The sequence below is a fragment of the Cuculus canorus genome, chromosome 10 (assembly GCF_017976375.1).
Source record: "Cuculus canorus isolate bCucCan1 chromosome 10, bCucCan1.pri, whole genome shotgun sequence".
NCBI classification, from domain to species: domain Eukaryota; kingdom Metazoa; phylum Chordata; class Aves; order Cuculiformes; family Cuculidae; genus Cuculus; species Cuculus canorus.
This window is the reverse complement of record NC_071410.1, coordinates 17,788,763-17,815,894: the sequence shown is the minus strand read 5'-3', so window position 1 is coordinate 17,815,894 and position 27,132 is coordinate 17,788,763. Positions and strand designations below refer to the sequence as shown.

The following is a 27,132-nucleotide window of genomic DNA, read 5'->3' as shown; positions in this document are numbered from 1 at the left end:
AACAAAAGAATGATAGAATCATGGAATGGTTTGAGTCTGAAGGGACTTTAAAGCGCATCACCTCAATCTCCCCCCTTTCACCTGAAAACCCTTCCCCTCATCCTGTCTCTGCACTCCCTGATCCAGAGCCCCTCCCCAGCTTTCCTGGAGCCCCTCTAAGCACTGGAAGCTGCTCTAAGGTCTCTCCACAGCCTCAGAGCTTTTAGTATTAAGATTAATCAGTCAGAATGCAGAGAAAAGACATTCATTACACATGTGAACAGGGATGCTGCTGTGGAAGAGAATGTGGGCTCTCCTGTGGTGTTTCTGTTGGAGACGAGGCATCAGGTGTGCCAGGGATGGGTCCCCCAGTGTGAACAGCCCAGATGAACTCCAGTCAGGGCAAGTCACGAGCGGCTGTGCCTCGTGCCCGCGTAGCTGAGGATTCTAGGAGGGTCTCAAGTCTATTTCATGCAGGCAAATCTGCTTCGCGACAGCAGCTTGTTCTGTTTCGTTGCTTGGATGGTGGAGAGGAGACAGGATGGACTTGATGATCTGAGAGGTTTTTACCAAACTAAATGAGTCTACGGTTCTCCGATTCATGACCACCTCCCGGCTGTGATGTCGGTGGCCCCGAACCCCTTTAGAAGCGCTGGATCCTTTCAGGGCCAGGTTGGATGGGCCTTGGGCAGCCTGAGCCACTGGGATGTCCCTGCCCACGGCAGGGAGTTGGAACTGGATGGCCTTTAAGGTCCCTTCCAACCCAAACCGTTCTATGATTCTATGATCCCCAGGGACGCCCAAGGCTGCGCTGGGACCCGGGGGAGCCGAGGCTCGGGGCCGCTGGGAGCGAGGGCAGCCGGGGCTCGGGCTGAGCCGGGCGGGGCGGTCGCTGCCCGCCAGGGGGCGGTGCTGCGCTCCGGGCCGCTCAGCCGATCGCCGATCGCCCCCACCAGGCCGCGGAGCCGCTGGCCGAGCAGCATGGCGGTGTCGCGGGGGCTGCGGTGCTGCCAGCGCGCCTTCGCCTGGCTGCCCGTGCTCATCATCGCCCTCGTCGTGCTCTGGTCCTACTACGCCTACGTCTGCGAGCTGTGCCTCGGTGAGCGGCGGGGGCGGCGCGGCGGGGGCTCGGCCGGGATCCCGGGCTGGGGGGGCTCCTCGGGCCGCGGCGGGCCCGGGCGGGCAGCTCCGAGCGGGGAGCTCCGAGCCAGCGCCGGGGCGGGAAAGGCCCTCTCTTCTCCCCCTCTCCCCCCCTCTTCCTCCTCCTCTCCCCCTCTTCCTCCTCCTCTCCCCCTCTCCTCCTTGTCCTCCTCCTCTCCCCCTCTCCTCCTCCTCTCCCCTCTCTTCCTCCTCCTCTCCCCTCTCTTCCTCCTCCTCTCCCCCCTCTTCCTCCCCCTCTCCCCCTCTTCTTCTCCCTCTCCCCCCTCTTCTTCTCCCTCTCCCCCCTCTTCTTCTCCCTCTCCCCCCTCTTCTTCTCCCTCTCCCCCCTCCCTTCCTCCCTCCCTCCCCCTCTTCCCCCTCTCCCTCCCTCCCCCTCTCCCCCCTCCCCCTCTCCCCCCTCCCCCTCTCCCCCTCCCTCCCCCTCCCCCCCCCTCTCCCCCCTCTCCCCCCTCTCCCCCCCTTCCCCCCTCTCCTCCCCCTCTCCCCCCTCTCCTCCCCCTCTTCTTCTCCTCTTTTTCCTGCTCCTTCTTCCTCTCTTCTGCCCCTCTTCCTCCCTTCATTCCCCCAGTCTTCCTCCCCTCTTTCACCCCCACTCCCCTTCCCGCGCTCTTTTTCCTGTCCTTTCCGTGGGTGCTGCTCAGGCACCGCTCACTACAACCCCACAGCCGCCCCGGGTCCCGCCATGCTCTGCCACTGTGGCGGCTGCACCCGAAAGGGAGCGGGTGGACAGCAAGAAATGCTTTATTATTTGCCAGGTCCTTGATGGGATTAATTGGGGAGGGATGATCCTTGTGGGTGCCTTTAAACTCAGGACATTCTGTGATTCCGTGATTTGTATCCTAGCTGGGCTGGCACGGTGTGGGGGCTTCTGCTTAGTCCTGAGTCCATGTCTGTCCTGCTGGCAGCTGAGGAAGTGACATCTGTGGAGACAAGGGAGATCTATACTCGCAGGGAAAGGCCATACTCTTGCCACATGCTAATGGGCTGCTGTGAGTTTTGGTGTCAGTTACAAAACCCAGTGTATGCTCTGCGTTGCAGCTATTTTTAAACATTCTGAAAAGGGAAAAAAAATAGGTTACATATATGACTGCCCCATCCCCAGAGGTGTTCAGGGCCAGGTTGGGTGGGGCTCTGAGCCCTCTGATCCAGTGGGAAGTGTCCTTGCCCATGGCAGGGGCTTGGAACTGAATGGGCTTTGAGGTCCCCTATAAACCAAACCATGCTGTGATTAAATCACGCTCATGAGTCAGATAACTTGGTACAGTACCATGGAAAACACTAGATTTTAGAAAGGAAATTTTCAGTACTGGCTATTGATTGTACAGCTTACTGTAGTGATTTAACTATATAGTAAGTTGCAAACTTTCTTGCTTTTATTGTGTTTTTGTTTAGTGTATGTGCAGAAACCTGTTACTAGAGGAAAAGATCACTAGGTCTGGTGGAGATGGAGAGAAAAGCTGGACTCTTGAAATTGTGAGAAGGAGCATGAGGCTCTTTCTCTGCAGGGTAAGCCAGATAAAAGAAGGCAGAGTTCTCAGAATGTCAGCTTGAGACATTTCTGTGAAGAGAGCTGCCCTCTGGTACTGCACAGCCGACTTAAGTCAAAGTTTTGTTGGGATTGCAAATGCAGTAGGACCTATTGCTTTTTCTCGATGGAGACTTCTTTGGTCTGTGTTAATTGGCAGTGAGGTTAGATCCCCAAATATTTCCTGACATTTTATTCCATCTCTGAGATTGTGGTCTGTTTCTTTCAAGAATACAGGTGGAACCGTGTCTCCAAGGTGCATGCAACTGTCAGTCAGACCGTATGACAAAAATGTAGCCTGTTTTCCTGAAATGCTGTCAGGATTTTGAAATGGACTTTGTTTGCAGGGCTGTGCAGACTCAGTAACGTTTAACACTGGGTAATTCCAATAGTCTCCATGCACCTGTGAGATAGGACTCTGCCTGGAATCAAGGCTTACACATGCTCCTTTGCCCACACCTGTCTGTTTTTCACCCCATCTCTCATTGTATTTGTGTGTGTGTGTGTAGGTTGTCCATCCAGAAGCTGAAATTACTAAATGAATTATTGTAGGGTTCAAACATTAAATGTTGGCATAGGCAGTTACTTGAAAACCAGCTCTTAGGAGGTTATCTGTCTTCCAGATCTCTAACGTAGAAAGGCTTTATGTGTTGGCTTCTCTTTTTGTCCGATTTCCATTGTGTGTTGCCATTTCAGCCGCTGCAGGCGTGTGAACAGCTGCTCTGTTTGGATTCTTGATTTTCAGCTTTGGTTGTGCAGATTGCTGAGGATGGAGACTAGTGTGGGGGTGATGTCCTAGGGGTATTTCATGGTACTGGGTTCTAAACTTCCTGTGACTGGTATGGCAAACAAGTCAGACTCCAGAGGAGGCCTTGACTACAGTTTAGGGCCCCACAAGATGAGAAGGATCTAAAGCTACTGGAGAGTGTCCACAGGAGAGCATGAAATTGGGGAAGGGTCCAGAGGGGAAGCCATGTGAAGAGCTGCTGAAGTTACTTGGTCTGCTCAGCCTGGAGAAGAGGAGACTGATTGGAGACCTCATCGCGCTCTGCAGCTTCCTCACCAGGGGAGGAAGAGCAGGCACTGAGCTCTTCTCTCTGGCCACCGATGACAGGAGCCAAGGGAATGGCAGGAAGATGTGCCAGGGGAGGGTTAGGTTGGACATTAGGAAAAGGTTCTTCCCCGAGACGGTCGTGGAATGCTGAAACAGCTCCTCAAGGAAGCAGGCCCAGCGCTGAACCTGACAATGATCCAGAAGCATTTGGCCGAGGCCCTCAGTGTGTGTGAATGTTGGGGTTGTGCAGGAACAGGAGTTGGACTGGATGATCCTTGTGGGTCCCTTCCAACTCAGGACATTCTATGGTTCTGTGATTCATGCTTGGTTGGTGGCTGCCACAGTGAGAATGATGACCCGGTGTCCTGCTATAAAACCTTTTATATAATATTTATTTAGAAGTTCGCTCTTTTCTCAAGTAAAACCCTTAGCAAGGTCATGCTGCCAGTGCAGCGTGCTTCAAGAGGAAACCAAGCGGTGCTTGTGGAAAGCTGACGTGCTCTTCATAGTTTGATTTGCAGCAAACCAAAGGAAAAACTGAAGGTTTCCTTACAGTCTCATTCATCTGAAATTGAGTGTGGAGAGACACGGCAAGTATTTGGTCTCTTTTATCATCTATGTTCTTGCGTATCATTGAGCTTGCAGATTAAAATTGTTGGGTAGCATGGTTTAAAGAAAAGCTACTTCAGGACCTCTTGGTTCCTGCTCTGATTAACATTTTCCAAGCTTGTTATTCAATTAAGACAATTGAGTGAGACTTGAAGAGTAGAGTCTCTGTCTGTAGGCTGGAAGTCAAAGGCTCCAATCCCTCAATCGCTTCCTTTTCTGTGCACTCTAGCAGAGCTGGTGAAGGGGCCACTGCTGATATGAGCAATCTCTCAAATCTTTGAGTCTTCCAGCAATATTATCTTGGTTTTGCAAGATACTGTGCCTATAGGAGATGATCTGTGGCCACTCGTTTCCTTCCTTCCTCTATTCTTCCAAGGAGCAATGCATTTCAGTTGCAACCAGTCTTCATATTGAAGACTATGGACTCGATATAAGGGGCTCCCACCCCGTGAACAATCTTTGTCTTCCAGGCAGTATTCATAGGATAGTTTGAGTTGAAAGGGAGCTTAAAGCTCATCCAGTTCCACCTCCTGCCATGGACAGGGACACCTCCCACTGGGTCAGGGGCACCAAGCCTCATCCAACCTGGCCTTGGACACCTCCAGGGATGGGGCAGCCGCAGCTTCCCTGGGCAACCTGGGCCAGGGCCTCACCACCCTCACAGGAAGACGTTTCTTCTGAAGATCTGATCTAAATCTGTCAGGATATCACAGAACTGCTCTGTTTTCCGTTGAAGAAAGATGTCTATCTTTTCTGTTTAACTTGCATACTGGCTTTTACAATAACAAGTAGAAGCAGACATTGAGCTGTGTTCCCTTTGCTGGCTGCTCTCAGTGCTTCTGTCAACAGGGACTGTTGTCCCTATTGTAAAGACTCTGGGAGTAGGAAATGTACAAGTAGTTGAGTCATTGCAGTGCATCCTCTGTTGCTGACTAGGCCACAGCCAAGGCATTTTGTCATTTCTTGTTGATGCTGATGGAGAAGTGCTTTGGGGCAGGGCTGTGGAGGATCAAGACCTCCTGGAGATGAGCACAAAGCAGGCTATAAGTGCCTGCTTTTAGGTTCAGGTGCAGAGGTGCTGCTTGGACAGTTGCTAGAGGAGCTCAGATAATCTTGGCACATTGCTGTCGCCAGTGGATTATTTTTGTCATATTTCTAATGTACAAATGTACTGAATATGTTTTATAACAAGAGAAAATACAGCATAAGTAACAGTCATTGAGCATCTTGTCGTGGGTGTCATTTGTGTGAGTAAATAAGGAATAGCTGTGGGTGCTTTTGATTTGCTGCTAGGCTGTGGGCTCTCTTTTTGTCTGTTGAATTTGAAAATTTTTCCCTGAAATGGCTGTATTTCAAATCAAAACACTATTTGTCACCAGCATTTCTGGGAATCCTATTTGCTTAGTAGACATGTTTGTTTTTTTCTTTTTCAGTGACCCTGAGCAACCCTGTGGAAAAAGGTATGTGCATTCGGTTTGTTGTTTGACGCTCAGTCCTTGGGAACAAAGATTCACGGGTGTTCTAGTTAAAATATCAAAAATGCTTTCCATCAATATTTTTAACTTACCTATTCCGCCAGTGTCTCCTCCCTGTAATTACGCATTCATGAAGTACGCAGCCTGTGTTGTTTGACACGGTGTTGCTTCTGGAAGTATTGGGAAACACCCCTGCTTAGTCACAGCATAAGCAGAAGAAAAGGAAGAAGCTTTGATCTCTTTTACTCTTGCAGAAAGAACTGCGTATGTCTGGCTGTACACACCCACGCACCTTTGTGTGTTACGTTTTCAGAGCTGATTTTACAAGATAAACAGAAAAGACTGGTTCTGATCTGTGCCCTGCCTGGATTTTTCCACTGTTCTAATTGATCTTTCTGTTAAAGCTATTTTTAATGTTTTTTGTAGGCAGGCTTTTGCAAAAGACTTTTTGTCTGGCACAGTAACTTCCAGTTACCTCCACAGATCAGTTAGAGCCAAAGCTTCTGTCTCATTATTATTTGGCTCAAGCACTTCTCAGCTTGATTTCTAGTACGGGATGACAGACATTTCTCTGAGGTCCCAGATGCAGTATCGTGAGGTTGCTGAATGAGTCGGGCAGAGCAGCAGGATTATTTGATGGGACTGTTTCCACCGGTACGTTGTTGGAGGCCACAGTGGTGTTCTAAGAATAAGGGGTTAGTGGCTGTTTTATTAGGCTGCGGCAAAAATAATTGCCATTTTTTAGCAATCTGCTTTAAAGCTGTACATCTCAGCTTAGAATAAAAATTACTAATTGAAATAAGAACCATTAGAATTTACACATTTTTGCCTGCAAGACACAAGTCTGTTTATTCCGGTAGCATAGAATTGTGGAGTCCTGGAACTGATAAATTCTTCACAGGTGTTTTGAGCTGCTGCTTGGCTGTGGAAAAAACCACCTCATGGAGGAAGTTCTTGAGATGCCTAAAAATGTGGTAATGGGTAGGAGAGGGGCCTGGTGAGCCATATGGGTGAGGTCAAGTGTCGTAGCCCAGTTCATGAAGCATCTGCAGAGTCATTTGTGAGACCTGTGGTCAGGCATTGTGGTCTTTTTCGATTGACCAATGTTGGATGGAAATGTTGCAGTTCTGGGTGGATTTTGTCAACTCCCTGGCCCTACATCTCTGCTGTGATGGTTTCATCAGCATTTAAGATGTTGTAGTGGATGATCCCACTTGCCAACCACCAAACAGTGACCATAACCTTTTGATGTGGCTTTGGTTTGGGGAGGTCTTTTGGTACTTTCCCTCAGTTCAGCCGCTGCATGGAACCCCATCGGTTGTCATACAGAATCCATTTTCTGTTGCATATCACAATTTGGTCAAGGAACAAATTGGTTTTGTTGCTCAAAAGAAGCACAGAGCAGGCTTCATGACTTCATGATGGTGATTTGTTTGATTTTCATTCAGCTCGGGCAGCACCGACTTGCGGAATTTTTTGTGTTCAGTTTGGTGCAAATGTCAAACAACTATTGAATTGTTAACACTGAGTCCTGCAGCCTTTCACGTTGTTGTGGGTCTGCTTCAATACCGGTCCTTGGTTGTCATCAATTGCAGAAGGATGCCTGTGACCCGCCTCATCTTCAAGGCCCTCATTCCCATTACAGAATTTTTGGAATAAATGTTGACCTGTTGGTTTGCTGATGGTCCCTTGGCCAAATGTTTGGATGATATTGCAGCAGTGTCCACTGCTTTGTGCCTCCTTTTGAACTTCGAAACAAAATCACTCTAATTTGCTTTTTTTCCATCTTTAATTTGGCAGCATAATATAAACAAGAGTAAACAGTAGAAACAAAACAATTAGCACAAATAAGTAGAGTGAATTTTGTGCTTTAAAATGATGACCACAGTTAAATAAAAGTTTAATCCAAAATAAGTATCACAGTTTACAATGACAAAAAATGGCAATTATTTTTGCAGCAACCTATTAATATTCCTCCTTCTCTTTCCTGGAAGAGCTTTGGAGGTGTTTGACTAATACAGATGGCCTCTTAACTTCATTTCTTCTTCCAGGGTTGTGAAAGAAGGAGCTGTAATGGTTTTCAGCTGGCAAATAGTTCCATGAAGAACAATGCCAGCAGATACTTTAAAGATCCTCCAGATTGCTGCATCAAGTACATTCTCTTTCCACTAGAGAGCAGTCTGAAAACAGAAATGTACAGAGAAACTAGTGAAAGCAGGATGTTAATGAGTATTCAGCAGCAGAAGGTTGTTAGCTGCCTAATCTATTAGTGCATCTCCAGGTCAGCTTCCTCTAACACACTGCTACTGCTTTATCACAAGGTTAAACCTGTTGCAAGATTTATCTCCACACCTGTTAATTTAAAAATGACTGAGCTCCACCTGCATGTGGTGTAAGGATAACATCTCCAGCAACTTAAGAGCTGAATGATGAGGCACCATTGATTCACAGAGCACTCATCACATTCTGGTGAGGCTATCAGATCGTTTGCCAACTCATTAGAACTACTCAAAGCTGCAGTTGGCTGTTTTACCAATTCCATTTTCACAGTCAGTCTGGCCTGAGAAGTTAGGAAGCGTTTGGATTTTAGGCTTTTCTTTCCACTGGTAGTTGTTACTTTAGTCTTAGTTTGCTAGAATTTGAGGTGTAAACGAAACAGGGAAAAGGAGATTCTTATTATGATTACATGACGTGATAAAATAAAACGGTCTCATAGCTGTTTAATAATGTCTTAGCGAGGCGAGTACTAAAGAAAGGATAATCAAGCGGTTTATGTAACTGAAGGATGGCTGTCCTTTGGCTTTCTGAATCACAGTGTGCCTGCTTGTGGCCAAAGGGTTTGGAATAAGTTTGAATATTGAAATAAGATGACTCTGACATGCACTGGATTTCATATGATAATGCTGTGTCCAGTGGACTACAATTCTTGACCTGTTTGCTCAATCTGAGGGAAGCTTTCCTGATTTATTTTATTGTATGAACTGTGGCAAATCTAAAAGATGTTAAGTAAGAGAGTTGACTTTTTCTGGTGATGTAGAGCACTGCTAGAGCACATTATTACTCTGAGCTCTCCAGGTGGTGAAGAACACACTGCAGGAGTGAACATTATGCTGATAATACGGTACTGTGATTCCATGTGCATTTAATAGCAACTGAACCCCAATTTGGAGGTGCTGGAGTACTGCATTATTAACCGTTACGCTGCTCAGCACCAGCCAGTTCTGCTTTGCCTCTGTCTGGGATATGTGGAAGAGACAGGAATCCTGTCATGCCCAGTGATGCACATTTGTCACCAGCCCTGTAGATGAAGGCTCTGGTAGCTGTGTTCTTCCTCACCAGTGGAATCCAGTTGGGTGGAGAAGGGGAGGTTTGTGAGATGGGTAATCCCTAACTGCAGCCACAGGTCGCTGGAATTCTACCCACCCTTTGGCCATGAGGTTTAGCTGTCTTGCGGTACTGGAAATCTTACTTTTTTTGTCATTGTTGTGAAAGATTAGAATTATCCCATCATGAATGAAACATTTGCTTAAGAAGTCATTGTTCTGCTTCTGTTTTTTGTTTGTTTTTGTTTTTTAGTGGTCTATCTTATAATATTCCATATTCTCTTTGTGCTCTTTGTGTGGACGTACTGGAAGTCTATTTTTACTCTCCCAGTGCAGCCAGCCAAAAAGGTAAGAGTCCAAACACTTTTCATTCATTGCAGGATGAAAGAGATACTAAAGAGAACTCAAAAATCCTTCAATCCAGTTATCTGGACAACTGATGAGATTTCCTAAAGAGGTAGAAAGTGACCTTGAGTTGTCCACAGAGAAACTGAGTAACTTACCGTTCTGACAATCTTCCCCAAAGAGCATGATTTCAATCAGAGATGGAGCTAACTGTTAAAGCTGCCTTTGCAGGTGTGACAGGATCTGAAAGGATTTCTCATGATGAGAGTAATAGGACCGATGATTATTAGCTTACATATTTATAGCGTCATTGGTGGCCCCATCCCTGGAGGTGTTCAAGGCCAGGTTAGTTGGGGCCTTGGGCAGCCTGATCTAGTGTGAGGTGTCCCTGCCTGTGGCAGGGGGGCTGGAACTGGATGAGCTTTAGAGGTCCCTCCCAACCCAAACTATTAGATGATTCTGTGATCTCTAAGCATTTAACAAGTTACAGGGTAAATCCCGAGGAGCTTCTCTGACAGAGCCTTACTGGAGTCTCTGACAGAGCCTTCAGTTTTTGTTTTCAGCAAGTCCAGCATTGTCCACTCTGCTGGGTGCCCTTTACAGCTGGAGTTGGCCTCTTTGTAGTGATTAAGTGTGCTGCACTTGTCAGACTCTTTCTCGTGATAGTGAGGGATAGAAGAATCCTCATCTATTTGCACACACTGAGGTTCTGCTATTGTGTGTCTGCGGCAGTGAGGGCCGGCTGTGTGCACAGCGTGTGGCTGTTCATGTGGTGCCAGGTACACGCAGGGCTCCAGGAGCTCCAGTCCTTCTCCTTGCCTGGCCAGCAGCTATGAAAGAGAAAGCTAGCAAGGTACCACAGTAAAGAGAAAATGGGCTTCACTGTGACAAAAGTAGATTGTTTCATGAAACATATTGTTTTTTTTAATGTAGGTGGCTTTTTTTAGGACAAGAATGTGATTTAGTGGTTTGACCACAGGTCAGTCAGAGGCAGACATTTGTTTCAGTTCTTTTTCTACCAAGTATTTACTTTTTCACATTGCTCAGATTGGCGAGAGTTTTTTTGTATTTTGTTTTATCTCTTCAAATGAGTTAATAAAACCCATGTTTGCAGCAGTAGAATGAGGGTGATGTTTGTGTGACACTTCAAATATCCATGACTGTAATCGGATCCTAATTTCAAGAATGTAAGTGTATAAATAACAACTACTCTCAGTTTTCGAAATACAGAACTGTGCCTGGGGACAGGTTCTTGCTCACAAAGATGGTGCTGAAAGGGTCCTTGTCATGGTTAATAATGTTAAACATGAATAACAGCAATCCAAGGCAGCAGTCATTGCAATTGCACTATGTTGGTTTGTGATCCTTAATTTCACTTCTGCATTTCTTGTGAGTGTCACGTGTAGTATTCTGGCTGTCCAGCACTTACTATCTTTGTTTTCTTAACGCACACATTTTCACATTAGATTAATCTCATTAGAAGAAGCGGGAGATAAAAGTGTTTCCAAACTTGCCTGTATTTGCAATATCATCTCTGCTGCCCACTGGTAACTGTTCCTCCCCTGCCTTCTGCTTCTAGTACCACATGTCCTACGCTGACCAAGAGCGCTATGAAAATGAAGAAAGGCCAGAGGTGCAGAGGCAGATCCTCGCCGAAATTGCCAGGAAGCTGCCAGTGTATACCAGAACGGGGAGCGGAGGTCAGCTGGGCAGAGTGCTTTGTATCTCTGAAGTCTAACCAAGCACACTAACGTAGCATGTGCTGATGATCCAGACAATACTGCCAACCAGCAGGGCACTCCTCATGCCATAGCGTGCACTGGATAACTCTTGTGCGAGTAATTTTCATGGCTTTCTCAGGTTTTATGTTTGACAAACCAAAACAGCCTTGAACGCTTCTGTTTTTCAGTGGAGTTCCAGGTGCTGCCTTTGAGAAGTGATGTGCTGCCCCTCGTACTTAGAGCTCAAAACCTGACTTAGGTTGTCTGCGCTCTGTACAATAACAGTAACAGAATGACAGAATCTGTAGTTGCTGTTACTGAAGATGGAACCCAGCTTAGATGTGGAGGAGATAACTCTGAACAGAATTTTTGGACCTTGTTCTGTGATTAAATGCATACTGCTTTCCTTTCCAAACTTCAAAACAATTTGTGTTCATCTTGAAGGCTCTGACCTGTTGGTTTCTGTCAGACAGCCAAGGAACTCTGAAGTAACAAACTCTGTTTCAGCAGTTACCTAAATGGGAGGTGGTTAAAGTCTGAGTCGATGTGGAAGCCAGAGGGCATGTGTGGTTTTGTTTTATCCTTCTGGAGCTGGGTGTGTGCTGTGCATTGAGGGTCGTTCCCCCATCTGCACATCTCCCAAAGAATAGTGACTGTTGCCCATCTAATCGTGACCTGGCAGCACAACTCGGCTGCATGTGCCCTCATCTCCTGACTTGCTAGAGGAGAGGATGTGAACAGTTAGAATTGAGCAGAATATTAACTAAAGTGAAAAAAGATCACTTTTCTGTTCCTTGGTATTAACGTGTCTTTAATTGCAGGTATTCGCTTCTGTGACAGATGCCAGCTGATAAAACCTGATCGCTGTCACCATTGCTCTGTTTGTGCTGTGTAAGTTACCAGGCTGTTTCTTACTGATGTTAATAGAGTCCTCACTGCATCCTGTGTAGGGGCTGGTGCTTCACCTTTCTTTTTAGACACAATGGTACCCATGTACCTCTGTTCCAGCAGCAGGCAGCGATGCGTGTCCATGTGGGACAGGATCAGTATTTGCATTTCTGCTGGTTGTTGCCCTTAAGTGTTTGCAGTTCCCACACCTACAGGTGGATCAGTACTAAGTTGCTTTAAATTGGAAGGGGGACTATTTAGATTAGACATTAGGAAGAAATTCTTCACGCTGAGGGTGGGGAGGCCCTGGCCCAGCTTGCCCAGAGCAGTGGTGGCTGCCCCATCCCTGGAGGTGTTCAAGGCCAGGTTGGATGGGGCTTAGAGCAATGTGATCCGGTGGTAGATAGATGATCCTGCCCATGGCAGGGGATGAAACCAGATGGGCTTTGAGGTCCCTTCCAACCCAAACCATTCCATGATTCTAAAGCAGGCCAGCTAGTGAAAATTAACTGATTTACCCAGACTGGAGAAAATTAAATAAGAGATTTTTTTTTTTTTTTTTTTTTTTTTAGAATTTTTATAGTATTCCAGGATTTGCCCTGTGGTGATGTGGAGAAGGTGCCAGCCCTCTAAGGGCAGAATTCATTTTCATTATTTTTATCTTGCGGAGACATTGGACATTGGCTGAGCTTGGAAAAGTAATAAATCTTCATTCTTAAATCATACCTACCTTAAAAAATTCAGAGGGATGGCATCATCTGGAGTTTGTGTCATGTAGAAAACTCATAGAACCCACAGAGGCTTTTGCTGTTGACTTGCAGTCGGCAATTCAGTACCATATAAAAATCTTCCTTTTTTCTTTTGTCTCCTTTTGCAGATGTGTGTTAAAAATGGATCATCACTGCCCGTGGTACGTCCTTGATACCGGTTTGTAGCTTTCTGAAAAGAGAGGCTGTTTAAATACATTTCTTCCACGGAGAGGTGTCTGTATGCCTCTCATTTTAGACCATGCCTCTCTACGTTGGGAAATCTATAATATAATTACGTGGTGAAATTGCCTGTACTGTTGGATATTCTGACAGACAGATCATCCACGTTTGTTCCATAAACTATGTGTAAAAACAGTTAGATCGCTCTCATGTAAAACCGAACTGCTAATCCATTAGTTCATTATTATGCAAATTTTAAGGAGAGTTCAACTTACCCTTTAATTTTGGAGTATATATAGGATATATACAATTGTTTGGGTATATATACTATCAGTATGCGGTTGGTGATTGTTTCCAATGATATTTGCATGCAGATTCGTTCTGAAATGCTGCCTGCCCTGTGCATGGTCCCACAGTTTGTGTAGAACAGTGCATGGAGGTATTCAGCTTTGTACTTTTTGTGAATTGCTGCCACTAAATTTCTTAAACTCCCCTCTTTTAAAAAAAGACAGACTTCCGAAATCAGAAGCAACACAATCATTTCCCCACTCGAACCTCCCCGTAGCCCTTAATTGTGGAGGATTTTCCAAACTGGGTTTTGAGACAAATGCCTACTGTTTGTCTGTTCCCTTGTTGCTTTTTAGAGTTGTCCAGTGCATGGAGAATTAAAATCCAATTTGGTTTTATTTGGTTTGTGTGTAAGCAAACAAGCAGAGGTGAATCTGGCTTCTGAGTTTTGCGAGTGACTAAAGTAACACAGAAATCCTGGCTCTGATTCCCTGTGCAGGCAGGACACAGGCAGCAGTTATCGGCACCTGCCTCTGTGACAAATTTACCAGTGGTACCAACTTTAAAAGTGATCTCAAACCCGCGCGCTGGCCTCTGAATTGGCATGGCAAGGAGTCAAGGGAGAAGCACAGAGACTCCTGTTGTGTTTCATTATGACCTCCCAGGGGAGCTCTGTGTTGGCAAAATTGTGTTCTGGGAGCCAGAGGCTTAATAAAACCAAACCTCATTGTGCTCATTGTGTTACACCTGTGTGCTGTACATATCCTGACTGCAACTTTGCTTTTGTTCTCCAGGGTGAATAACTGCATTGGATTTTCTAACTACAAATTCTTTCTACTGTTCTTAGCCTATTCTTTGTTGTATTGCTTGTATATTGCTGCAACAGTCTTCAAGTATTTCATTAAGTATTGGACAGTAAGTTGTGAAATTTGGTTACTTTTCATATCCTGTGAGTCTGGTGGGGTTTAGTCACTCTTGGTACATTTTTGCTTTCAGTCAATGAGGGTCTGCGTTCCGTCTGTAAGGTGCTTTCCTCTGCCCTTCTTTCGAGTAGAATCACAGAATCATTTGGGGGGGTGTAACACCCATTATGTGTCTGAAATGCACAAAGCAAGAAGCAGCTAGACTTTGGGAATGTCCAGCTGTAAAGTTAGCTCCTGGCAGAGAAGTTCTGTCCTTTCCCTGTCCTTGCGTGTGTCTTGGAGTCTTTGGAAACTTAGCAGAAGTTTCTGAGTTTGGAAAACTCAGAACATTCAAAACAAGACATACTTCACTGAAAGAAAGCCCAGGACTGCTCTTAACAGAAATGTTTTGGTGGTTTTTCAATGTACGTTCAAGTATGTCTTGACTCCTGCCGCTGAAGTTAGGTGTTACCGGGGGACAAATGCTGCTTGAGTTAGGTTAGGCATAAATGTGGTGAATCCTCCCAACTCCAAACACAGCTCCTGTCTGGCCATATTGCCATCCTTGGAAAAGAGAAGCTTCTACTGATTAAGCAAATACAATAATTCTCCTCTAAGCAGCAATTCTTAGCTGTCAGCAGTTGATGCTTTTGAAGCGGCTACAAGAATGTCCCCTCTGTATTTCAGTCAGTAAGCCATCAGTTGGTGGTGGGTGATTTGCTTCTCTGCTGCCTCCTGAACTGCCTGGCATGTTTTTTTTCAGCGTTCTCTAGGTTGGTATCTTGATGATTAGGCCTCTTGTACTTGGAGAAGAGAGCAAACAGGGGAAGGCATGGAGTGCAGATCCTGGGGTTGCTACCCTGCTGTTCACTGCAGCTGATGGTTTCCAAAATCCTAATTTCTTGAAGAGTATCTGCTCCCTTCTCTCCTCTGGAATCAAAGCGTGACATCTTGGCACTGATCTATACATATTTATGAAAAGAAAAGGTCGCAAAACTTAATCCCCATGTGACTCCTTTCTCAATTTAAAAGTTGACTGGAATCAAATCAAGTATGCTTCTTGCTCAGTTATCGATTGTCATTCATATGCAAGCAATGCCAACTGACGGCTCCAGTAAGAGACCGGCCTTTTGCCTCCACCTCTTTATGTGCCCTCTGCTGCTAACTTGGTATGGCTGTGTTTAAGTAACATGACTTTGCTGTGCATTCGTTTATTATCCTAACTTTCTGTTCTTTTGCTGCCTAATCACTTACCCAAGATGCCTCCTGAGATGCTCATGGGACACTAGCTGGAATTGTTTCTTAGACTGAGAAAGGCACAGAGACTTGAGCTATCTGGGTGCGATATGGGGCGTGCAGAGGCTGAGGGGTGTTTTTTATTCTGAGGTCCCCACAGCCTATCTGCAGATGTACACTTATGAGGATCTCTGGCACTTGAGTCTTCTACTGTCAAAGGAAAGAAGTGTTTCTTCTGCTCCTAAGATCCTGCTTGGCTTTTAAACTTTTCCAAGCCGTCTGTGTTCAGTTCTAACACTACCTGATTGCTGTAGCTATGGAGCCAGGATTTCTTGGCATGCCCTCGATTGCAAGAGGAGCAGAATTTTAATATATGCACAGGCAACTCAGGAGAACATCAGCAGGGCTTCGGGAGTTTGTGCCTCCTTATTCCCTGCGTGAATAGGGTGTCTCTTGTGCCCTGGTGGGAAGTCCTGACTACCGGCTCTATTACCTGCGCAAAGTTAGCAGCAAGCCCCTGATCGTTTCTTTGTCTCCTCTTGCTTTCTATAGTGAGGTGTGACTTTTGTGTGCACAACTTTGAAAACCTCATACGGGGGTTTTAGAGGATTTCTTTCTTCTCTCTAATAAGAATTTCCAGCTTTTATTTGTTCTTATCACTTGCTCTATGTTGCTTTTCTTTCCAGGGTGAACTGACTAATGGACGTTCAAAATTTCATGTCCTTTTCCTGCTCTTCGTGGCAGTCATGTTCTTCGTAAGCCTCATGTTTCTATTTGGCTACCATTGCTGGCTCGTCAGTAGAAACAGATCTACTTTAGGTAAGACTTTTGTGTCTTACTTCTTTAAGCAAGATACACTAAAAGTGCTGTAAGAAGGTAAAAAATGCGTTTATGTTCTGCTTCCATACGTTCCTTATGTTTTCTGGAGGAAAGAGGATTTCAGATCTTGGCACAATCCTGCAGAAATTTGTCACCTCAAATGAGCTGCATTTATTAGCTGGTGTGACAAAAGCTTTGTTAGGGAAATGAGAGTCTTAAAGTGTAAAAGTCCAATTATACAGCTGTTATGTATGTGTGTAACTACATTTTCTGTGAAATGAGTATAGCTTTTGTCTTTCCTCAGACAAACATTAGTAATCTTTTAAAGCTTTTCGGATACAGTTTTATAAGAAAGCACACACTATCAAGGGTTTGAGCAAATGTTCAGAATTTTTATGTTTTCTTAACTTTAAAACTAATTTCAGGGGGCACTGAAGCTCATCTATCCCAGAACAACAGCAGCTTAGAAGGCAGATAAAATTGTTCTAGTGCACTCCAGGTTCTCCTCCCCTCTCTCTTTTATTAATTTTATGTCTCACCATAGTGGATGGATGATTTGCATATGTTTGTTCCCAATGGCTCTTCATTATATCATTAATGAACGAGGCAATTTAAATCTCCAGAGCCGTTTCTGCAATAAGCATTGAAGAACAACCTACTTAATTCTACACAGTTTTAACTTAGAGATCTCTACTGACTGGATTTCAATGAGTGTCACGCGGTGGTCTTTTAACGCTGTTCTCTAGGTGAACCAAACTGCTTGTGATTCAGTTTGACTGCTCCATCCACTTCAGGTGCCAGACCGAATTCCTGTCTTCAGTTTGAAAGGCTTGTGAAATAAAAACAATATTATTTTCGGACTTTGTATCTTTGTGATGCTAGTTCATAGGCTTTGATTTTCATTTTTTTTTTCACCGAATCTGCATTTACACGTAGAGGCTTTCTCGGCTCCGGTGTTTCAAAATGGCCCAGATAAAAATGGATTCAATCTCGGCTTTGTGAAGAATCTTCAGCAAGTGTTTGGAGAAGAAAAAAAGCTCTGGTTACTACCTATTGCCTCTAGGTAAGTGATGATCAAATCAGTGTTAAAAGCTGATACACTTAACTGAAATGTCCGGTACCCCTCGTGTTGAGACTGTTGTTGTGTGCCTGGGACTGTTGTCCCTGGTTGTAAACATCCTGAAAGGAGGCTGTAGTGAGGTGGGTGCTGGTCTTCTCCCAAGTGACAGGCGATAGGATGAGAGGAAATGGCCTCAAGTTGCAGCAGGGGAGGTTTAGATTGGCTATTGAGAAAAAACTTCATTACTGAAAGAGTGGTGAAGCCCTGGCAGAGGCTGCCCAAGCAGTGGTGGAGTCTCCATCCCTGGAGAGGTTCAAAAAGTGTGTCGGCGTGGCACTTGGGGGCATGGTTTAGCAGGCATGAGGGGCCTGGGCTGGTGGTTGGACTGGATGAGTGTAGAGGTCTTTTCCAACCTTAATGATTCTATGATTCTAAATACACCAACAAACCTCATCTGTGCTAATCCTGTTCACCAGAAGTCTGGAAGGGAGAGGTTGTTGAGGGCTGATAGTACTGCAGAGAGTGTTTCAACTTTCTACCTGGACTCCTGTTGCATGTGGGTAGGTTGGTGTTACAGGCACTGTTTTCACCTGTCAGACTCGTTGGCCTGAGACAGAGCTTACGTTTCTAAATGTAGGGGGAAACGTTGTTTTGGCAGACCAGTAGTGAAGTACGCTGAAATGTAATCCCTTTAGTAATTGGGCACAACTTAAAATAACTTTCTGGCACAGCAGCTCACCATTCTTTCAAGTAACAATGTGTAAGTGTAAGGTCCAGCTGCATCCCCACTGCCATCCGTTTCCCACTCTGAAGTCCAGCTAAAGGGAACAGATCAGCACAGAGAGCCTGTCTGTTAATGAAAGGCAGCACTGAAGTGCCAGTCCAAGGCGTTACTGGTGTGTGCCATCATCGCAGGGAGAGCCCTCAGGTTATTTTCCTTGCACACAGACAAATGGTGAGAGGAAAAAGGCACTTCAGCTGGTTCACAGTTCTCTGTCTGTGCTGCTGGGTGTTAGGGAATACAGCACGGTGCAGCCCAAGCTGGAGCATCTACTGCTAACTATGGTAGTTCACACTACGTGAATCTGAACATACTCAATCCTGTTTGATACCTAGATACCATTTCTGTTTGGGCAGTTGGAAAGCAAGAAAAGCTTTTGCAATTTTAGATCTCTGCAGAGTGGGTTTGGTGGTCCCACCCCTATTTGGTGTATAGGTTTAGGTCACAGGAAAGCAGATCTTGTATTTGTCTTTCAGTGACATCTGACTCAGACTGAGGCCATTTTCTTTTGGGTATCATTCAAACACGGAAATGTATTTTCTGTCCTGAAGAATCTATGGTATAAATTAGTAAAATCTATACCTACAATATAAATGGCTCCTTCTACATAAATGTTCTCCTTAGTTCCCCCTTCACTTCTAGCTCTCCATAAATTATATTTTCTTCATTTTTTTTGTGTATCCAAGCGAAATGGTCATCCCCCAGAGTCACTTGCTGATTTTTACACTCTCTTTCTCTGCCTTTTTCCATGCAGCCAGGGCAATGGGCATTTTTTCCCAATGAGAGCTTTGAGTGAAGCTCAGAATCCTCTCCTAGCAAATGAAGAGCAATGGGAAAATGATGGAATAGATGGAGAGCCTTACGGTAAGGCAACATTAAAGGAAAAGTTGTGTCTTGACTACAGTGACTATGGACAAATTATAAGAGCTATTCAAGTTTAAAAATTGTGTTGGCTAAGTCATTGGGCAGCTCTGAGTTGAGTGCAGAATGCAGACTGAAAATAAGCCCTACTGTGGAGTCAACTCTTTTTTTTTAGTAGCTTTTTACTTACAAGTAAATTAACTGAAAGGTTAGAAATTGTGGAGAGCTATTGAGATTTCACAGACTGGATGTATTTATGTGTAACACCACCCCTGGAGGTGTTCGAGGCCAGGTTGGATGGGGCTTTGAGCACCTGATCCAGTGGGAGGTGTCCCTGCCTACAGCAGGGGGTTGGAAGTGGATGATCTTTAAGGTCCCTTCCCACCCAAACTATTCTATGGTTCTTCTGTTTGAACTTGATTTTTTTACCTGGCACGTTTATCTCCAAGCTAGCTGTGGTCTCTGGAGAATTCAGTCTGTCTCAGGATGTCAGGGTTCATGTCAGAGACCCACATTACCATGTCTGAGGGTTCAAAAGTCCTGTCAGTATGTTTAGCAAGTGCCCATGTTTTTTCCTGTGGAGCAAAGATGCCATCCACAGGCTCCTTCTAGAAGAAATATCGTCTCACTCTTGTTTTCCCTTTAAGAATGGTGAAAGTGTTAATTCATTCTCAGGTTATTATAATTAGTGGATCAAGCAAGTATCCTTGGAGAACCAAATATCACTGCCTTATTGCTCAGAGACGATTCGCACAGTCACGCTCTTCGCTGCCTCAGAGTCGTTTTCAAAACTTTGCTGACTGTTCCCTTTCCAGGTGCACATTTTAGCCGTATGGGCACAGTGTCTGTTGGGAACCTGTCAGGAAGACTGTAGTCTAGGGGAAAGCGGGTAACAGAAACCATTTGTGCGTACACTTTTGTATGTGCACAGTGTACAATGTCATGAGCTCTTTAACCCTAACAGCGCGGTGTTTGCTGCTCAGTCTGGTTACGTCTGACCTGCAGCCATTTGCTCAAGTTCTGCTGCAAAACCAACAGTCTGTGTTTTCCAAGGCACACCTCACATACTGCTGAGAAGATACAGTCTCCAGGATCTTGTCAACAGGCTGAAGGGGCTAATTTCAGTTTTTCTTCAGATTAACTGCTTTAATTAGTTTGTATTTGTGTGTTAGAACAGTAGCGTTCTTCTAGTCTCTTCTATATGTTTTAGCAGTTCTAAGGTAACACAGACTGGCTTTAAAAACAACAAAATATGGCCTCTTTATGTATTCTTTATGATGCTTAAAATATCTCCTGTAGGAATGAGTCAGAACTTCTTCCAACTCTTACAATTTATAAATTCTTTGAATAAAAAATGAATTCTAAAATATGAGAACGCTTGACAGTGAGATGATTTGGGGCCAGATCAGACCCCCAAATCTGCCTCTGGAGCTTAAATGAAGTCCTATCATTCATAACGCTTACAAAATAAATGACATGTGCAGGCAGTTGAACTTAGACCATCCTTGCAGATCCCTTCCAGGTGGTTCAGGTGTCTGAAGTCACGGGATTGGATTTAAATTCAGGTCTGTAGGAGTCTCATTAAAGGAGCTTCGTGTCCTGAGATACCAACTGATCTGGCAGAGCAGCCCTTTGAGGAGAGAAGTCTGTTGTGACTGCAGGGACTGAATTTCTGTCCATGAAGGAAATGGAGAGCTGCTTAGGAGTCAGAAGGGAGCAGAGGTTGCTCAGACAGTGCAGCAGTGCCTGGGCCAGCTCAGTAAGCCGAGACAAAGGACTGGGTTGGCATCTCTGGGTTTCAGGCATCAGGTTAAGTGGTTAAATTGTGTCTGATGGAAAAACATGCAGTTAAAGCAGCGCCAAGCCCTGCATCAATGAGTGCCTTATGATAAGTTTTGAAACAATGGATGGGTGCCTGTGCAGGAATCGGCATCAGTTCAACTAATTAATTAGTAAATATATTTAGTAAAACCTGTATAGTTCTGTGTGTGGATCAGCCTGAAGCTGCTAAATCAGTTAGATGAAAAAAGATGTTCCGTAAAAAGTTGGTGGTGAAATTCCAGTGTGACTCCTGTCCCAGAGCCAGCAAGTCTTACATATCCTTTTGTCAGTTCTCTGACATTCGGATCGTGTGCTTTCCTAAAGGTTTGCAGAATAAAGGGGTTCTCTGCAACCCCCGTCTGAATAAATGTATTGGATTTTGCATGGTAAAATAGATGTCTGTGCTAATAAAGATGAAAATAACCTGATAATGGAAATAGTGCTTGTCTTCTTGGTACGTAACAAAAAAACCAAGAAGCTGAGGAAAATTTGAGTGTATCACTGAGCAGTAAGTGATTTAGGCATTTAGGAGGTTGCATTGTAGGCACAAATGATGTTTTATTCTTCCCTGTTTGCTCACCAATCCTTTTTTTGTAAGACAGCAGCAAGCGAAGTGCTCTTAGTGTTCTCAGATTCCATCTTACACAACAGAAGTAAACCAGTATAACTTTCTAACCAGAAGGGCCTGAAGTATTCCATTAAAACTGAAAGATCCTTACCTGTTTTTCTGACTTTAAAGCTTGTGACACAGTTATAGAATAGATAAACCCAGTAATAGAGTGATCTCCATTTAAAACCCGCTGTTGAGTTCGCACTGCCAAGTGGTTGTCTGTTTTTATTTGGAATGATTCTTAAAAACCTACTCCCACACTTGGTGAAAAATATATTCTCAATGAGAAAACCAGATTTACTGACCTCTAACTACTCTTTGTAATTTGTTCTATAGATTCTGGTGAAGCTTCATCCCTGGCCATAGAAAGGGAGACATAGCAGTTTGAAAATGCACTGGAATAAAGCTTGGTCAGAAAGGTCAGTATTGCTTTTGTCACTACCTTTTAAACAGCTGCTTTGCAGGGAAACGGGTGGGTTGGCGTTGGGCAGGTTTTGACTTCCGCAGAGGTGAACCCACAGCGCTGGGTTCAACACGCTGACGGCTGCAGAGCGCAGACCTTCACGCTGGCTTCGGAGCAGAGCAGCTGTAATAGTGCTTTGCTGTCCAGGGCTCCGAGCCCACTGGAGGGCTGAGGCCACCCGCCAGTGACGGGGTGCAGCTACGCTGGGTGCTATTTCACCGGTATTTGGTATTTCTCCACCTTGTTTAAGAGAACCTCAAAACCAGCAGTGGCTGCTCAGTGGCCCCGGGCTGGACACAGTTGACACAAGAGCTGAAAGCACTGTTTGTAGGGGAGGATACAGACCCTGCAGCTCCTCTGGTAAACGTGGCAGGAACGGCTCTTGCCACTAACTCGTACAATGACAAGCCTAGAAGTCCGTTCAGTGACTCGTGAAAGGTGTGGGAAGGTGCATATACAGCCCTGAAAGAAACTGAAGCTGAGAACAGCCGAGTTGCAGCTAGGAATAAATGGAAGTATCTCCTAATGCCTACATCAGCTGTTACTTTCCAATCTTTTTTTTCCCACCCTGGAAAAACTTGGGTATAACAAGGGATGATGTGGTTTGGGGAAGACGCTGCTACCAGAGTGTTCGCAGGTCTATAATCTGTTCCCTGACGGCGGGCAGGTTTCCCACAGGCGCGCTGGGGCAGTGAGCTGTATCCTCTTCAGTCTTAGTGAAACATTTTCACAGAGGAGTGTAACAGCGAGGCGCAAAGGACTCTGCTGTCCCACTTGCGGGAGGTGGAGCAGTTGGGTAGAATTTGCCCATTTTCTGCAGGTGTTGAATAACTGTTGGATGGCAAAGCACCAGAACCCACCGCCTGGTTCTCAACGTAAACGGGGCAGCTTGAGATTGTTATAAATGAGCTTGTTGCACATTGTAGATGCGATTCCATATTCTCCTGCTGGGAAGAAAAACCTCAAAGTATTTTTCCTATCGATAGTGAGGACCGCATACTGCCATTCTGCCGAGGCAGTCGAAGAAAAGCGTTTTCCCTGTCGTTCTACATAACTTTAAAAAGATGCTTAAAGTCAAGGCTAGCCAGCCCGCTATTGCTCATTAGATCAGTGCTTCTAGTTGCACAACTTTCTGTATTTAAATTTCAGCTTCCTTCTCAGGAGTCAGCATCTCTTTTCTTGGCATGGACTTCAGAGGAGCAGAAATCAAGTGGATCTTCAAGATGAGAAAACATCATAAAGAACCGTCTGATTGGAATCTGCATTCTGGAGTGGTTCCAGACATTTCAAGGCTTTATAAGTTTAAGTTACGGAGTGAACAAAACAGTTTTAGAGAGTGATTCTGGCCAATCTTCTTTGGCCTGCTCTCTTTATTTTATAAATAATATATATTTTTTATTCAAAATAGGTAAAATGTATCAATGTGAGGGCATTTCTGAAGGCCTTTTCATTTTGCAAACATCAGGGACTCTAGTTTTTTAAATTCTTCCAAGCCATAATATTCTTGGGGGTGATATTTATTTTGAGACTGGTTCTCCATCCTTCTCTGACAAGTGGCATTTTCTAATGGTGTTTAAAGTTCTGTCTGAGTCACTTCAGCTCAGTGGAAGATGGACCCACTGAAATCTGGGACTAAATTGATGGTTGGGCGCGTGTTGAAAGAAAAAATGCAGAACAAGCATATATACACACGCAGCTGTGTATGAAAATAGAATATTCACATTGTCAGTGTCAAGATTTGAGAATATTGTGGCCATAGGTGTTATAGAGAAATTTTTTAGGAGGGTGTAATTGTCTTAGAGTTTTAGTGCCCTTTAAGCCCAATCCTACTTGCAGGTACCTAAAATGCAAAAGGGAGCTTTAGACAGTGCAGTTTGCATTCATTCCTAGGGCTAAAATACAACTCATCCCTGGATCAGAAATTTGTGTGTGTGTGGAGTCAGAAAGGGAGATGTAAATTCGAAACACGAGTTGGAAATGTGCACTGAGAGTTTAGTTCCAACAGTGTTTGCAGTTTACGCTCCACAAAGCCCCAGAATGGCGAAGAGGCAGGCGAGGTACTGGATTTTTTCACACTTTGTAAGTAATTGTGCTGACTGGTGGCTTAAAGGCTTTTTCAGCACTGAGAGGTGACGGGATTTTTTCTTCATTTGGCTCCGTTTGCAGTCGAAGGAACGTCTCACTGCTTTTGTTCTGTGCAACAGGACTGAGAAGTCACCGGCAGGATTAGATGCTTTTTTCTAGACCCGAGTGTTTTTTTTATCTGCATGATTCAGACCTGGCAACTCCATCACTTGTGCATTAGGTGCATGCTTGAAGTATCAGTATCTGCCTTTAAGATCATTTGTTACCATTTCTCTCCTGGGTTTGTGTTTCTCAGCTCGTTTGTGTTGGCAGTGCCTACGGGAGCACATGTGCAAGTTGTGAGAAATTACCTGATCGGTGTCTGTTGGTGACAAAGGCTTTGCCTACAACCTAAATCCTTTTTCCCTCGGGTTTACTCTGCTGTTGCTACCAGTGGAAATGTGTTTGTATGATGGAAGAGAGTCTTGCAGAGATTTTGTCCATAAGAGCAGACATTTACCTGCCTGGTATAAACCCGTGGACAGGGATTTTATACAGCAGCCTCTCGTCTGGTGTTGAGTGGGCAGTGACCGCTGTACGATGTCAGCTCAGTCGTTAGGAGTCAGGGTGGTCTCCCCAAGGCTGAGTGTGAGCCACGCTCTCCTCTCCCCACAGTGGTATCAGCACCCTGAACGCTCTGCTTCAGCCCCTTTAACCACGGCTGTTGGGTGATTCTGTCAACAAATGGTTGCTGAGTGTTGGAACCATTTTTTGCTGTCAGTCCAACCCTGCATCTGTGAACTAAATCTCCTGGTGGACCTTAGGCTGTGTGTGAGGGCAGGTGGCAGTGGTATTAATCACCTCATTTCTGGGAAGGTGTGTTCTGGAGGGGGATCTTGAGAGGAAGCTGGCAGCTAAACACAATAGGGAATGTGCAGGAATTTAGCACCAAGAGGTGCCGTTTGTGCCTTTTAAAACTCTAAATTCCTTGTGTCTAAAACCAGGAGGACTTGGTGAATTTGTTTCCTTCTGTCTGCTGAAGTGTATTGCTGATACAGCAGCGCAGAACTGTGTCTGAGGCCGTGGGGATGGATGGAGTTTTCCGAGCAGGTTCTGGTATCCTTTCTGGATTTAGCTGGATGTTCAGCCGTGTCATTTTTCCGGGTCATTCCTCCCGACAGGGTCTGCACGCAGCGTCCCTGCTGGCTGCCTGTTCATTAGCTCATATCGCAATGCCAGTTCCTGTCAGGGTGATTCCGGTGAGGTTGCGGCAGCTGGCACAGCAACCCCAGATGCTGCCTGTAATCCTGCCCATGGTCACCGGGCAGTGACACACATGGCTGGAGAGACAGATGGCGCTGCCGGTGGCAGAGGCTCACCAGGAGTCTCTGAAAGTGCTGAACACAACCAGGGTTTTGTGAACTTAAATCAGGGCACAGAGTGTGAGTCCAGCCCAGGCGCAGCGTGGTCTGCCTCGCTTTTCACCGCTTGGAGTTTGTATTCTGGCATTTTACAAATGCATTTCATGTCCCTTGTGAGAGGAATTCTCTGCTATGAGCAGCTTTTCCAAGTTATTGAGTGAAAGACTGAGCGCTCTGGCTGGACTGTGCCGCGATTCCTGCCGCTGTCTCATCCCTGCACGCCTAGACTAATGCTCCAAAATAACTGACTGCTAACAACCACCCTCCCTCTTCTCTCCCGTTTACATTCAGGTATGCTGTACTCTTTAAAATTAATTAATTGAGAAAGCCTCACATTGGTGTTGCCAGGGAGAGCACTGCAGTTGGTCCTCTGCTTGGCCAGCAAGTCCTGCCTCTGTAAGCCCCACCGCACTGCAGTTTTGTTCTCTCGCTGAGCTGGTACCATATGTTTTTGGCCTAGAGAGTGTCCTCCTCTGACCAGGATGCTGCCCTGTGTGTTTTCGCAGCTGTACTTCGTGCATGTACTGTTCTGCCATCAGTGGGAACCGCGGAGCTCCCTAATGGCGCTCCAGCAGTGAATGTTTCCTTCCTGGGGCAATCCAGAAATGTGATTCAGCAAAATCCATACCAGCTGTAGATCTTTAGTTTGTGCGCTGGTGTGGACTGAGAGCACAACTCAGCGTTTCTTACCAGAGCTGGTGCATGAAGTCTGTAACACCAGATGAATGTAAAGTCTTGGTGGGGACGGTTACCTTTTTTTCCTCGAAGTTCGATATCAAGAATGATGTGCGAAGGTGTATTGGGCCCCACTGCCTCCCGCGTAGTCGTTACGCAAACAGAACAGATTTACTGTTTGCCTCCCTGGCTTGTGCATGAATGTCCTGAATTAGCAGGCTAAGGAGGTGCTGTTGACCTCCTTTATTAAGCCAGAACTAATTAACTCAGAGGGTCACATTTTCATTTCAGTGACTCCTGTGGTACAGATTTTTTAAATTGATCCACAGTACTTGAAAATACCTTGATTTTATTGATATTTTCCCAAATCTATCAGCTTTTATTTTGTTACTTGCAGAAATAACTCATTCTGAACCCATCAGTTAAAGCACTTGGTGGAGTAGCTTTTCTCATTACGAGCAGAGCTCTGCCAGACAGCAGTTGTATTGTCCTTTTCCCTTGAGAGAAAGCATCTTTCCTCTTCCTCCTGAATATATAGTTAAACTATTATCAGCTTCCAGCTGTTTGTGCTGTTTCTTTGGATGCCGTGAAGGTGAGTAGGTGTCATTTTAAGCAGTTGTGTCACATATTTTATTTGTAACCAAGCTTACGGTTTGTCGGATGCCCGTTAGTGATTCTCATCCCTCTGGCTCAGCTTGCTTTGCTCAGAGCAGTGGGATCCAACTTCCTGCATTGCTTTCCTCTCCTAAAAGTACCATTCCTTCATTTTCTGGCTTGAGTTGGGAATATAAACCTTGTGAAATAAAATACAAGCCTATATTTCAGGTGTGAGCCTGTAAGTTGGTTCTGCTTTTATGCTGCTTAAAGTATCTTTTTTGTGTACGAGGTTTCAAGACTTACCATAGAGTTCGTAAAACTCCGGTGTTAAGCAGTGGTGTAAAAACAGCCACTGCTTAAAACATGTTACGAGAGTTCTGTTAAGGAGGGGGAAAAATAAACAGCCAACGAAAAAACAAACACAAAAAGGACAAACGGAGCATCTTTGCTGCTTAAAAAGAAATGGCTGCTTAAAATTAAGCAATTGTGCTTAAAGAGAAATGCCTGCTGGTATCAAACGCCGGT

At 45.1% G+C, this 27,132-nt stretch overlaps 1 protein-coding gene across 2 annotated transcripts; it reads left to right on the top strand.

The window, feature by feature from the left end:
- The first annotated feature begins 910 nt into the window (after positions 1 to 910).
- ZDHHC15 (zinc finger DHHC-type palmitoyltransferase 15) lies at positions 911 to 27,128 on the top strand. 2 transcript variants are annotated; one of them, XM_054075345.1, is made up of 12 exons: positions 911 to 1,078; positions 5,762 to 5,788; positions 9,458 to 9,474; positions 11,051 to 11,171; positions 12,014 to 12,083; positions 12,958 to 12,990; positions 14,092 to 14,212; positions 16,122 to 16,254; positions 17,191 to 17,317; positions 18,850 to 18,959; positions 21,724 to 21,806; positions 23,000 to 27,128. In XM_054075345.1, the coding sequence occupies exons 1-11, from the start codon at positions 961 to 963 to the stop codon at positions 21,765 to 21,767; spliced, it is 921 nt and encodes a 306-aa protein (XP_053931320.1). In that variant the 5' UTR covers positions 911 to 960; the 3' UTR covers positions 21,768 to 21,806; positions 23,000 to 27,128. The 2 variants fall into 2 exon arrangements, with proteins under 2 accessions (XP_053931320.1, XP_053931319.1); XM_054075344.1 differs by having other exon boundaries at positions 9,380 to 9,474.
- The last annotated feature ends 4 nt before the right edge of the window (positions 27,129 to 27,132 follow it).

Coding starts and splice junctions, on each gene's coding strand:
- ZDHHC15 (XM_054075344.1), top strand. CDS start 961: ATGGCGGTGTCGCGGGGGCTGCGGTGCTGCCAGCGCGCCTTCGCCTGG. Junction 1,079..5,761: donor CGTCTGCGAGCTGTGCCTCG/GTGAGCGGCGGG, acceptor TTTCTTTTTCAG/TGACCCTGAGCAACCCTGTG. Junction 12,084..12,957: donor CATTGCTCTGTTTGTGCTGT/GTAAGTTACCAG, acceptor CTCCTTTTGCAG/ATGTGTGTTAAAAATGGATC.